This window comes from Aptenodytes forsteri, unplaced genomic scaffold, assembly GCF_000699145.1.
Source record: "Aptenodytes forsteri isolate BGI_AS27 unplaced genomic scaffold, ASM69914v1 Scaffold87, whole genome shotgun sequence".
In the NCBI taxonomy this organism is placed as follows: Eukaryota; Metazoa; Chordata; class Aves; order Sphenisciformes; family Spheniscidae; genus Aptenodytes; species Aptenodytes forsteri.
In genome coordinates, this window is record NW_008796041.1 from 1,904,086 (window position 1) to 1,917,442 (window position 13,357).

Consider the following 13,357-nt stretch of genomic DNA (forward strand, 5'->3'; position numbering starts at 1 on the left):
TCCAAAAACCAAGACGCAATGTGCATCGTCTCTCGTTCAACAAGGTATTTGAAAGTGTGCAAAGGCCAGGCATGTGAACAATTTTATCAACTCAAAAGCACTATTCAGTTGCCTAAACTTAAGTGCACGCTTAGATAGCTGGCTAAACCAGACAGCTAAGAGAGCAGCAACCCCCTCCGCAACACAGGTCAAGCTCAACGTGGCTGGGACACGCTGCAAGCCCGGTGTACCCAGGGACGCGCAGTACCCGAAAGAGAGAGTTTTTGCTCCAGAAGGTGAATACACAGAAGAGGAGACGAGCTGTACGATCTGCTCCAGCCTCTGCTGAATCAGAGCATCTCCCGCTTGACCTGGCGCACCAGTTTCCTGGGCCAGTGCCAGCTGGCTCCAGCCCACCCCGATCCAGCAAGGAGAGTGGGCGGTTTGCAAGAAAGCTCCTAGTCCAAACTTAGAAAAATATTTGTCAACCCCGTACAGCGATACTCTAGCACCGTTTCCACTCCAGCTAAAGCTGTGAGAAAAGCCCTTTGCAAAGAAGTTTTGCTTTGTGTTTACTTTGTTGGTTTGCCTGTGGATTTACGCGTGTGGGTGTGATTTAATTAACAAATCACAGCACCAATTCCTTTAAAATCACTCTTTTTGGCCCCAACCCAACCAGGGGTTGACTGTTTGCGGTTCCCAACCTCGAGAGGTTGCAGAGTACCACCGGGCTCCAATTATCGAGATACTCAGACCCGCACACGGAAGACTGCCTTTCTCCTGTATGTGGCTGTATCTGCCTATATCCAAGCTCCAAATGCTCCCACGACACCGGAGCATGAAGCAATCCCTTACCGTCATACCATTTAGCAGTAAACCAGGCTCTCAGAGTTTTATGTTGGCAATTTGGATTTGTATTCAGTACCAAAACGTATCTGAATATCAAAAAAAAGCTTCCCACCCACCTCCTCCTGTCGGGTGTAGTGACTGCATGCTTGTCGGGCGACACACTGTTGGAAAGATTAAATTTCCCTTACCCAATTACATAAAATATTAATGTTAATTGAGCTTATTCAGCATTGATTCTGGCCCCTTGTTCCTTCATATAGAGGCCTTCCTATACAGTGACATAAGCATACTTACTTCCAAACAGAAAAAAACCCTATATTTATGTTACAGCAAACCCTATGCTGTAACATCCTACGTAAGCATGTCTTTGCGTTTAGGTAGCCCCCTACTTAAAACTGGGAGATTCCCCCTTTGTGATTCGTTGGGGTTTTTTTTTGGTTTTAGGGGTTTTTTTTATTTGTTTTTTTGGTTGTTGGTGGTTTTTGTTTGGTTTTTTTTGTTGTTGTGGGTTTTTTTTTCCCAAAATATGTCTTCTGTTTTGTAAGGAAGGGCATTAAAAACATACAGGCTATAAGCTTGACTTAGTCTTAAGTGCAAGTTTACACCCCCCTCTCCCAATTATGACTTTTTACAGCTTTTAATTGTAACTGGCCAGTGACAGCAGCATCCTTCCTGACACGAGCAGAGAGTAGCTGATGTTACACCGTCCGAATCTGCAGGCAGGTGCGGGAACAGTAACAGATTTAACTTCTCGCTCCCTGGTTATCTCATTTGGCTATTAGCTCTAGAGCCCAACGACAGCGTTTTGTTATTGGCTATTCCACTGCTGATGATTTTCACAGATAACCATGTAATTTAAAAGGAAGATGGGGCACAGAGAGAAAACCAAACAGCTCAAGTTACTATGTCCTACGGAAGAGCCAGCCTTCCTTTTTAAATGTTGAATGGGATAATCAAGCACCAAAAAAATAGTTTATTACATAAAAATCTGTATTACCTATCTGTGAAAAGCCTCCTGAGATAGGTGTTGAGGCCTGAGAGAAGCGGTGCATATTTCAGTCCCTGTACCCCTGTACCCATACCAGGAGTTCCCACCTCTCCCGAGGAGATGGGGATGCCCCCGACTGGCAGGCTACAGGTTTTGCCATTTGGATTCCCCTTGCAACCGCTTTGGTTTTAGCTGAAATCAATTAATTTACTTGCAAAACTCTAAAATAAAATACTTACAAAACACTACTCAAAATAGATAAGTATGGCAAATTACAGCCCTATTTAGGAACTTATATGTAAAGATGATAATAGTCCTAACAAAAACGTATTAACAATTTTTTAAAATTACTATGATAGTTGTTTCTATGATGGCCCCTTATATACAACCTATTTTTTCCACATGGCCTGACTGTAATCTTATAAAACAAAACAAAAAAAAAAGGCAAAACAAAGCCCTTTCATAAATACTACATCAAATATTCATAAAAAGTAATTTCCCCAAAATTAATTTCAATCTCTTTCTCTACTGAAAGTGTGCACAGTACAAAAACTTCCTGCTTTGAAACTTGTAAAAATGTTAAAAATTACAAATGCACAAATGTAAACCAGAACTGTCCTAGGATGAAGCAGCATCCGCATGCTAAGTGGGCACCTGTCTGAAGCAACAGACCTGTAAACAACTCCAGTTAACAAAATATTATCGATAATTCATTAATTCCATTCTTCGTCCCTATATGCCTATCTTTTCACTATTATGCTTATTAAACTTAATATAAATATAGCACACTGTCTACAAACAAGTTGTTATACTTTTCTGAATAATTTGTCAAATATTATCATAGTGCTACAAAGAACGATAAAATGATATGCAATCATACCCATATTGAAATATTAATTTTCTTCCAGTATTAGAGAAGAGGTAACCACATCTGTAATTAATGTATGTCTTTTAAAGTATGACATTTTACTACAGTTTGATTTTCTATGAATTAGTGTCTAATTTTATGTTGTGTTGTGTTTTGGCAGATGAAACTCCTACAGAAACCTTTCCTTTCTTGGCTATACAAATAGGGCTTTTCCCCCCAATCACCCTGCCTGCTGAAGGTACTTTGTATCTCACAGATTTCCACCTTTGTGTCAAACTAGGCTGAAATTAGTGGATGAGTTTGAAGCTATCGGGAGGGTAGGAACGGCAGCGATAGACAGCTAGACAAGCACATGTGAGCTGACAACATTAGCCTGGTTTGTGAGGAAACAAGTCTTCAGAGATGAGAAAAAGTGGTAGTCAATGCATACGGCTTGAAAGCTCAATAAAAAATAATAAATAATTGCAACGGGTCATATAATCAAACATATTAAACGCCAGTTTATTAGACACCACTTGAATGCTGCCCTTCCTGGAAGAGGGCCAGCAAAACTCGGCTGCCGTGTTTGAAGATTTTGTAAGGGTGAATTCAGAGCAGTTCAAGGAATCGGGAGCCACGTGCACGCGTGGCACATGTCTCCGGTGCACAGCCAGGCAGAACTCACCAAAACACCTTTTTGAATGTTACATGGTATTCAAGCATTTCTTTAAAGGACAGCTATCCTAGAAGGGAGCAAAGCATCCCTTCTCAACAAAAACAATACCCACACCAAACCGTAACTTTCAAAACTCAAGATATTTTTGCCACTGTCATCTTGTACCGCAAGTGGTCCTGAAATACAAAATTGTGAAGGTCAGCATTGGGAAAATAGAGGAGCCATGTGCATGATTCCTCATCGGAGCAAAGGTTTCCTAAATCACATGGAAAGTTGTTGTGACTGCTCTGCAGATAATTTAAATCGGGCATCTGTGTAGCTAAATTGATGGGGTAAGCACGCATTTCTCAAATATGTGATCCCCAGACTTTGCTGGCATATAAGAACCTATATTGAACAAGTAACACAGGCAACAACACGCTTCGCAAATTAAAAACCTAAACCCCAAGTCAGCAGGGAGAGCAGTGGTCACGAACAATGTCAGAGGGTCACGCAAGCAACGTGAGTTATGAGCCGGGGACTTTGACTACCCTAAGCTAACGTACAGGGACATTTAAGCTGTCTTAGTTGAGGCATCTTAGCAGTGCTCTAAAATGTCATTTAAAAGCACTTACCTATGTTCATGTCACCACACAAAGCACTAAGATTATACCTGCAGGAAAACTGGAACGACCTCAAATTAAGACCCCCTACTCCCAAACCAAGCATGGAATTACACAGGTTGATTGACACCCCTGCCTACGACGAGACACAGACAGTTAATAAGCATCACAAACACTAACGTAAGCAAAGCAATTTGCAGAATCAAAACCAGGATCAGACCGTTCAGGATTTGCGGGGTTGTTTCTCTGGAAGCTGGATCAGCCTAGGTGGCCGGGCCACCACCACCACAAAATAACTCTTTTGAAGAGTTTGGTGAAACAGTTTCAAAACACCCAACAGGAGCAGATACAGAAGCATAAGTTACACACTTTCATGCCACACTGCAACAGCTAAATCACTCAGGAAAGGGCAAGTGAGCAACTGTTCCATAAATGTGTATATTAATGGGGTCAAATAATTAAAAAAAAATAACAGATATGCAACAGCTTCCCCCAGTTCTTGGAAATATCCCAGGTCAAGATCACGCTTCAGCCCCAAAGGGAAATGCTTTATGAAGTCAGATCATTGGAGAACACAGATATACAAAATAAACTTTTACGCAGTCTTAATTACAGAAGCTACTATTGCAACAATCAATATAATTCTATTAAAAGTAACAAGTAACTTCACAGACTTGTGTTAAGTCAACTTTTTCTCTGTGAATAAATTGCAAAGGATATTACTTCTGGGACAGAATAAATTCTTGAAATTAGTAACTTATGCATCGCTCCCCTGCTCCAAGAACACATTATTTATTTTTACCATGACATAGCGAAGTTATTAATCTGCTGCCTTCCATTTCAACAATGCGAAATGCTGTAAAATGCAGAGACACCTGCATTACAGTACATTTCAGTTCCACTTTATATCAGTCATAAACATCTCTGTTTTGGACATCTCTTCAAAACAAATGCTCCAAGCACACTGTGCATAGCATTCGATTTTATGAAACTATAAAAGTTCTTCACTGTTAATTACACAGACAAATGTCTCATCACACATTTGGTTACCAGGATAATATAATTAGTTTTCTACATTAACCTTTCAAACATAGAGCCTGAATTTCAAGTTGAAAGCATTGTAAAAACACTCAGTCTGGAGGTATATTATATTTCCGCTTTTTTTGTGATGATAATAAAATATTAAGACTGAAAAAAAACCAATGTGGTATATGCAAAAGATAATTTTTTACAGACAAGCTAGGTTTAACCAGCCTTGTCCACAAGATATGGTTGTACAGTCCCCTCATGGGCTTGTCCAAGTCTGGGCTAGAAGCCCTGTGACAGAAGGTTTATGCTGATAACTGGTAAAAGCTGAAGTCACGTCTGTCTTAAATCTTGTCCATATTCAAGGTTTAAGCACTTCATTTCGGGCTGCCTCCTCTTCAGGTCGAGCAGTCTCTCCTGGTATCAGATAACTAATCCCTTTCCCTCAAAACAAAAGAGATGCCAGTCCTCACCTGCAAAATGCAGTAGTGATATTTCCCCCCCGAATTTTGCAAACTCCTCCACTGCATCACGTAAGCAACCTTCCTAAGCCTACCAAGATCCATCCAAAAAGCAGTTGGGTTTTACACCATCGCAACCATCAGAGGCCACATCCAGTACCATGTTCGTCTAATTGTGCTGAAGCTTCCTGCAATTTGCAGCCTACGTTTACACAAAGCCACATTTTGCCCATCTGTGCTGGTGCAAAAAAGACCATCTAGGTTCAACAGGTCTTTCCAGACATTTGATCCTTAATTCATCTGCATGTTAAACAAACTGGATGCTTCTGATTTACTCATTTACCCTAGAAGCTCCCTCCTTCTCGACAGTGCACCTCTTCAGTTTGAGTTCACTGTTCTCAACTGTGCGACCAAAACATACGCCCATCCTCTTCCAGATAAAGCTTCACTCATTCATAAAATGGCATTAACATTTCACCTTTTCCAAAGGTAATAGTTTCAATGACGTATCTTAGCATCCATTCACATACTAAAGGCTGCATCACATTGAGGTTTCAACAGCTGATCCCATGGATCAGTTAAAACATCTAAATTGGAGAACAAACTTGACTCTAAACCATCAAGTTGGAGTGGACATCCTTCTGGGATGAATTTTGGCATAAAACAGTGAAATCAAGTGAAGTAGCGATTATACCCTGAGACTCCTTATTAGTGGACAGGACGCCGAGCTGGGGAAAGTGTTGTGATCCCACCATCCCTGAAGCACAATGAAAAATTACTCCGTGCATGTGAATTTTTTTTAAAGGAAAGCTGGAATGCCGAACGCCACTCATCCCAGATCCCTGCCAAAAGGTGGAAGCTCAGATTTTGAGTGCTTTCAGTTGAGTTCAGTCCCTGACACTGCTCTCCCTACATCTCAGATCAGTGCCTGTGTCACCAGGAACCTGGATAGAAGTGGACACCAAAGTAACCTATTGAAAATAAAGTGGAGAAGGTTATGTGAGCTCTGAGTAACTTACTGAATTGAACCCAACCCCCAAGGGGGGAAAAAAAAAAAAAGCCTAGTCTACAAATCTTGCATGGACATATGTCAGTCTTGTCAAAACCAACATGCTTTGAGGAAATCTGAAAGTTGGACACTCAGGACATCACCAGGAAATAGCACCTTTTTCTTTTCATAGCAACTGAAGGTGGGCTCCCAGGGCTGCAACTCTGTGCTTCAGTACCTGATAAGGAAGATCCTTGATAGGACTCACATTCTTAAAGGTTAAATTCTGACCGGCTCTTGAAATAGCTGAACTTTAGGCACTTAAATGCCAGAGCACATTCAGTCACAATGAAAACCTGGGCATACTCAAAAAAACCCCAAAACAAACCCAAAGACAACACAGCCAAACCAAAATCAAAATCAATTGGTCTGACTCATGGCACAGATGTCAAAGCACAGACTCCTTCACATTCTTAGAAGCATCCTGGCTTAAGCAACCAGATGCCTAACTCCTGCCAAAGCTTTATCATGATTTAGAGTTGGAAGAGAAAGCATTCAAAGTAAACCTCTGGTGGAGCTCACTCCATCAGGTTTATCAGACTTCACCAAAAGTGCTTACAGAACACGAAAACCAAACACAAAGCACAGCAGCCACCTTCGCTTCTCCCTGGAAATGGGTGTAGGAAGGAAATATTTGCTCAAAATCCTAATGGCGAGAAGCTGAGAAGGGAATTTAATGCAGCTCTCACCCACGTGTAAATATTCCAACCATCAGAAGATTCCACACTGCCCAAGACGTCCTCCTTTTCTCTCCCATCTGCTGCTGACCTCTAGAAGAGGATGTGGCACTATAAACCAAGGGGACAAAGGCATTTCACGTGCAGATTGACTTCAGGTGCTGATTCACACACTCAGGACCAATGCTTCCTGCTGGATCCAGAGGGCAACATGCACACACTACAGAAACCTTAAATCACCCTACAAAAATGTTTAGGCTTCTGGTGCAGTTAAGAAAAGGCAGACACCTCCACATTTCTTGCTGCAGAGGCACCTGCTTTCTCCAAAGCCTGAGCGAGGTGTCCAAGAGCTTGCTTTATACAGCAAGAGTCATTATTGTAGCTCAAAAATCTGGCCCTTACTCCTCTGAGTTTGGCCTGCCAAATTTTTGCCAAGAGGTACAGTACCCAGGTGAGGTCCTAGATATGACAGGAGGGGGCTGGAAGCAGGAAAGGAAGAAGCATTCTGCAGCTGAGGAGTTATGCGGGACAAAAAGCTCACAGACAGGAAAGATAAAGGTTGACTGATAACCAATCCTATCATGCCGTAGTATATAACATGCTGCAGACTCTATATTGCTTCTCCGTTTTCTTTACACATTTTTAACTGTTGATTTAATTTAATTTTGCCATGGCAGGATTAGCAGGCAGGCTACAGAGGTGAAAGGACATTACATTAAGACAGCACATTAATCCTGTATCCCACCCAAGGCAGAAGCAAAACCAAACAAATAGCAGCTTCCTGGAAATTGAATTTCTGTTATCCAGATGTCAAAGATGTAATACCCCAATTACACAAACTATTGCCAGTGAAGCATGCCAGCGAATATGCAATGTAAATGGGGTGAGCACAGAGCTGCAAAACTGCAGAGTCAGCATCTGGCTCTCTGAGTGAGTGATAATTAGCACTGTGTGTAGACACTAATAAACATTTATGTCTGAAATTACAACTTTTAGCACTGTTAATAAAGGATATATTGGCAATTCGTAGAATAAAAGGGTCTTGAAAAGAACGTCATATTAAACAATGGCAGGCGCTTCCTGCGCTTGCACAGAGATTTTTTTCCTCCCTAATTGCAAATGGCCACGCTATGTTGCTTGGAAATTAATCAACACAAGCACATACCTAAAAAAACTGGTTGTGTTTCTTTGGTCTCCCCATTAACATCATTGCTGTAGTCAGAGATCTTATATATCTCATGATGGTAATCTGGAATGAAAAACGATAAAAAAAATTAGAACTCAAGCGATCTGGAAAAAATGAACACTGAACACATTGCTACAGTTTTACTACATAATTTATCAATATATCTGCAGTTTATTCCATGTACATCAAATTAACCACAGAAAATGTGCTCTGTATCAGCACCTCCTAAAAAAAACCCAACTTTGCTCACGCTGGAGAGACTCAGCTCAAATATTTCACAGATTTTAGGGAATAGCTACGCCTGCCCTAAATTACTGTGTTCATTTTCACAGCAAATTATCCCACCAGATGCCAATTATCTGGCTTCTTGCTTTACAGATGGAAAGCAGATTTATAATGAAAACTTTACCTTCCCAGAGACCAAGAGAAACTTTCAAACTTCACCTCAATCAGAAAATCAGCAATGTACATTAGGGCTACATCGTTCAGTTATACTGACTCATCTTGGTGTCACTGGCCTCTGAATTCTGCAGAAAGGAGGATCAGGGACACCTTAGGATATTCACCTATAGAAACTAGTGTCTGTGATGACCCTAAGAATAAACCTTAGCATCTCATATTCAGAGATGTTACAGGATAAAAAAAAAAAATTCACCATTGAATTTCTATTTCAAATAAAAGAATATTTTGCTGTGAAGGTGTCTGCTGTAATCCCAGGCAGGTGTTCAGTAAAACCAGAGCATTGTTTACCTGTGTGTACAGAGAGAATAGTAAATCCAAGAAAAAAAAAAAAAGGTCTAAAGGCAGCTCTCCTGGATGCTATTTCTGACTCTGCTACCGGCACACACTTTGTCCTTCGGCAAATTGCTCAAGACTGAACAATATATTCAGTGTCTTGAAACAGCCACCTCCCCACCTAACTCCTTTAACACCCTCCCAGTTCCCAACCATCTCAGCTACTCACTCCGTAAGCTGATTTTTATGTTTACCTGCCTCACAAAAAACGAGGTAGAGATTAACTCACAGAAGAGCACTTTGGGGGATTCACTTAAAAGGCACAACGGAAACGGAGGGCAGCATAAGCAGCTCCTCCTCCGGCGAGCCGCACACCTGCACCGCTGACAAAACAGCTACAGGATCGGAAAGGTCTCCGAGAAGCCAAACTTTTTTATTATGTGCTGATTATTTGTACAGCACGACTGTCTCGAGAGCACAAGAGGACGTACAACGCAATGAGTAAACCAGAATCGAGCCCAACGCAGCGACGCAAAAGAAAGAAAAGGGCCTGGAAAGAAAATGAGGGGAAAAAACACAACAGGGAGTTGGAGAGGTCAGCGACGAGGTGCTACGCAAAGGGTGGCTCTGCCTACCGAGCACGCCCAGCAAGTGAAACGGGTAAAGGTGAAGTCTGAGATATGATGTCAAGGAAGTAAAGGCTCCTTTCATAAGGCTAAAACTACGGGATTTATGCCAACTGCCTTCCGTGGTCATTAGCTGTCCTGTTGAGGAGGGGGAGTGATGGAGCGGCCTGGTGGGCACCTGGTGGCCAGCCGAGGTCAACCCACCACACTGCATTTTCATCCTCTCAAGGGTGTCCAAGATCTGCAAGGAGTGAGTACTAGGAATTAAATGACTTACAGACTCACGGTCCTTAGATATATAGATTACATGTGGTTTCTTCTCTAGCACTGGAGTTGGAGGTCAGCGACGAGGTGCTACGCAAAGGGTGGCTCTGCCTACCGAGCACGCCCAGCAAGTGAAACGGGTAAAGGTGAAGTCTGAGATATGATGTCAAGGAAGTAAAGGCTCCTTTCATAAGGCTAAAACTACGGGATTTATGCCAACTGCCTTCCGTGGTCATTAGCTGTCCTGTTGAGGAGGGGGAGTGATGGAGCGGCCTGGTGGGCACCTGGTGGCCAGCCGAGGTCAACCCACCACACTGCATTTTCATCCTCTCAAGGGTGTCCAAGATCTGCAAGGAGTGAGTACTAGGAATTAAATGACTTACAGACTCACGGTCCTTAGATATATAGATTACATGTGGTTTCTTCTCTAGCACTTCCCTCCATACATCCAGCTGGTCACAATATTCTTCTGATCTACAGCTGCTGCATTAAGTCACCACATTTCACCCCAGAGGCGGCTGCATTTTAGTGCGGGAATGGATTTCCTCTCGATCTGGTCATTATTGATCACCTCGATAAGGTGCTCTGAAGTTTTTTTTGGGACAGAATAAGCACTGTACAGGCATACATCGTTACAGATGGTGTGTTACCAAGGAATCGACAGAGCATACCCTTTTCTCTTTGGTTTCCTTCTTCTGCCTCGGATGTCACAGTCCAGGCGCTGCGAAATCCATATCAATTTCACAACAGTAAACACTAAACTGTGACATTACGGAATGACTCCAGCAAGAGGCAAAGGCCAATTACAAGAGACAACTATTTCTACATAATTATCTTTCTAATCAACTGTGATAGAAAAAGAGTATGCCAGTGCAGACTCACATGCAAAATGTGATTTTTATCTCCTCCATTCTCAAAGTACAAAGATATAATTTTCTCTCTAGGATGTGTTTTTAGTGTAGTTTTCTATTTGACTTTCCACTGCCAAAAAGACACCCCAGGTAAAATAAGAATTACTAATAATGTACCATCATAAATGAATTTACGTATTAAAACAAAATTTAATAGATTGGCTTATATATTGAGGCATATCTAAACCTGTAACGAGTGGCAACTGAGAACTGGCAAAACAGTCATCTATTTCTGATAGCGCACATATTCTTTTTACAGCTCCATTAGGACAGAAATAAAACCACGTCTTCAATTTCAGTTTTGCTTTTCCGCATGTTTCACTTTCACCCCCCCAGGCTCCAGCCCAGTCCTGCACTAAGTCTGCCTCCGAGTCGGGAGCATGTTCGATATCAAAACCCCACAAACCTGTTCTCCGTAGAAATTAAACCCTCCATAGGTTTGCTAATGCATACAGACCTCCAGTACATTTCAGACAAGTCTGACGGGTCATTGCCCCTCTAGTTTTTAACGGGGAGTATGTGTGATGCTCCAGACCCCCCTACAATGATACAGCAGTCATTATTTACTATTCCTACCAAGTGAGTTTATTTCCATCCTTAAATTTCTTCGCATCCAACGTGATTTTGCTGAGCGCCTGCAAAGACATTGCTCTTCAGACAGCAAGTCTTGACACTCGCGTGTGTGTGTCCCCTTCCCCAAGTGTGACATTACACCCAAGCAGTCACCTGCCTTGAACTTGGCATGCAGGAGACACACGGCGTTTCATGGAGATTTTCCCGTCCAATACTTGGAAACACAAAAGGAAAAAAGATCTTAAGTCAAATCCATCAGGGCAAAAAGATCTCATCGGCTGGAGAAGGGATAAAGCCCCAACCAAAATAAATCCCTGTGGCTGGGAAGTCCACCTGTTAAAATGCCTACCAGTGCCTGTATCTTTTTTTTTTTTTTTAAATTAAAAAAAACCCCAAAAACTACACCCCCCCAGGCTCCAGCCCAGTCCTGCACTAAGTCTGCCTCCGAGTCGGGAGCATGTTCGATATCAAAACCCCACAAACCTGTTCTCCGTAGAAATTAAACCCTCCATAGGTTTGCTAATGCATACAGACCTCCAGTACATTTCAGACAAGTCTGACGGGTCATTGCCCCTCTAGTTTTTAACGGGGAGTATGTGTGATGCTCCAGACCCCCCTACAATGATACAGCAGTCATTATTTACTATTCCTACCAAGTGAGTTTATTTCCATCCTTAAATTTCTTCGCATCCAACGTGATTTTGCTGAGCGCCTGCAAAGACATTGCTCTTCAGACAGCAAGTCTTGACACTCGCGTGTGTGTGTCCCCTTCCCCAAGTGTGACATTACACCCAAGCAGTCACCTGCCTTGAACTTGGCATGCAGGAGACACACGGCGTTTCATGGAGATTTTCCCGTCCAATACTTGGAAACACAAAAGGAAAAAAGATCTTAAGTCAAATCCATCAGGGCAAAAAGATCTCATCGGCTGGAGAAGGGATAAAGCCCCAACCAAAATAAATCCCTGCGGCTGGGAAGTCCACCTGTTAAAATGCCTACCAGTGCCTGTATCTTTTTTTTTTTTTTTAAATTAAAAAAAACCCCAAGACTGAAACACAGAGCTGTGCTTCTTCCCCGACATGAATCCAAATATTTCTCCCTGCGATTGCTCTTAAAATATCCTCTTTTCCAAAAGCAAACACACCCCGAGCGAACAAGTTACATGCCAGCCGCTCTCCCCTGCCCACGTACAATTAATTAGCTGCGTGGATTTTTAATAAAGCAACCTCTATTCGGCTTTTCTTTGAAATACGTGGATGTACGCAGTCAGGGGGAGGAAAAAACCCACCCAAAACACAATAAATCCACAGGAGTTGAATACTAGAAGGTCCGTTGCTGCTCAAGTGTCATTATTTTTTGCTCGCTTCCCGATTTTACCTTTTCTCCCCCCCAAAGCAGGATTTACCATGAAACATGATCCAACTTTATTTTGTGCAAGACCTGCCTGGAAAAAAAAAACAAAACAAAACACGTCCACCTTTCTGGCGTGGTTTTGGGGGGTTTTGTTTTTGAAACAGCACCTAACACGCATGCAAAAAATAATTGAAAAAAAGAGGAAAGCGGGGGTTTAAAAAAAAATTATAAAACGCGTGCTGTGGTTTCGGGGAGTTCAACCACAGGATTGCGGAGTTAAATAACAGATACGGGGGGAGAGAGGCGGCACGGGGGAGCGGGAGCACTGGCGTTTCGTAACGCCCCGCTCCCCCCGGCCCCGCCGGTGCAAAAGTCCGGGCTGCCCCCGGCGAGGGAACAAAGCCCGGGCCGCCCCCGCCGCCCCCCGGCCGCCGCCGCCTTACCTTCGTTGATCAGTTTAAAGCTTTGGGATTTCCTGCTTCTCTTCCTCTGGGTGAACTCCATGGTGCGGGCAGGAAGGAGCGGGGCGGCCACCCGGCGGTGGCGGTGGCAGGAC

At 42.7% G+C, this 13,357-nt stretch overlaps 1 protein-coding gene across 4 annotated transcripts in view; it reads right to left on the reverse strand.

Annotated features, from left to right (window-relative positions):
• The window catches only part of BEND7 (BEN domain containing 7), a 48,768-nt gene extending 35,417 nt beyond the window's left edge, over positions 1-13,351 (reverse strand). For 3 of the 4 annotated variants that reach the window (XM_009285509.1, XM_009285507.1, XM_009285508.1), the window contains exons 1-2: positions 13,245-13,351; positions 8,319-8,402 (exon numbers count right to left, since the gene is read on the reverse strand). In XM_009285509.1, coding sequence (XP_009283784.1) covers positions 8,319-8,402; positions 13,245-13,305 — 145 coding nt within the window. In that variant the 5' untranslated portion in view covers positions 13,306-13,351. The remainder of the gene's footprint in view (positions 1-8,318; positions 8,403-13,244) is intronic. The other variant, XM_009285510.1, reaches the window with a different exon arrangement.
• Between the last annotated feature and the right edge of the window lie 6 nt (positions 13,352-13,357).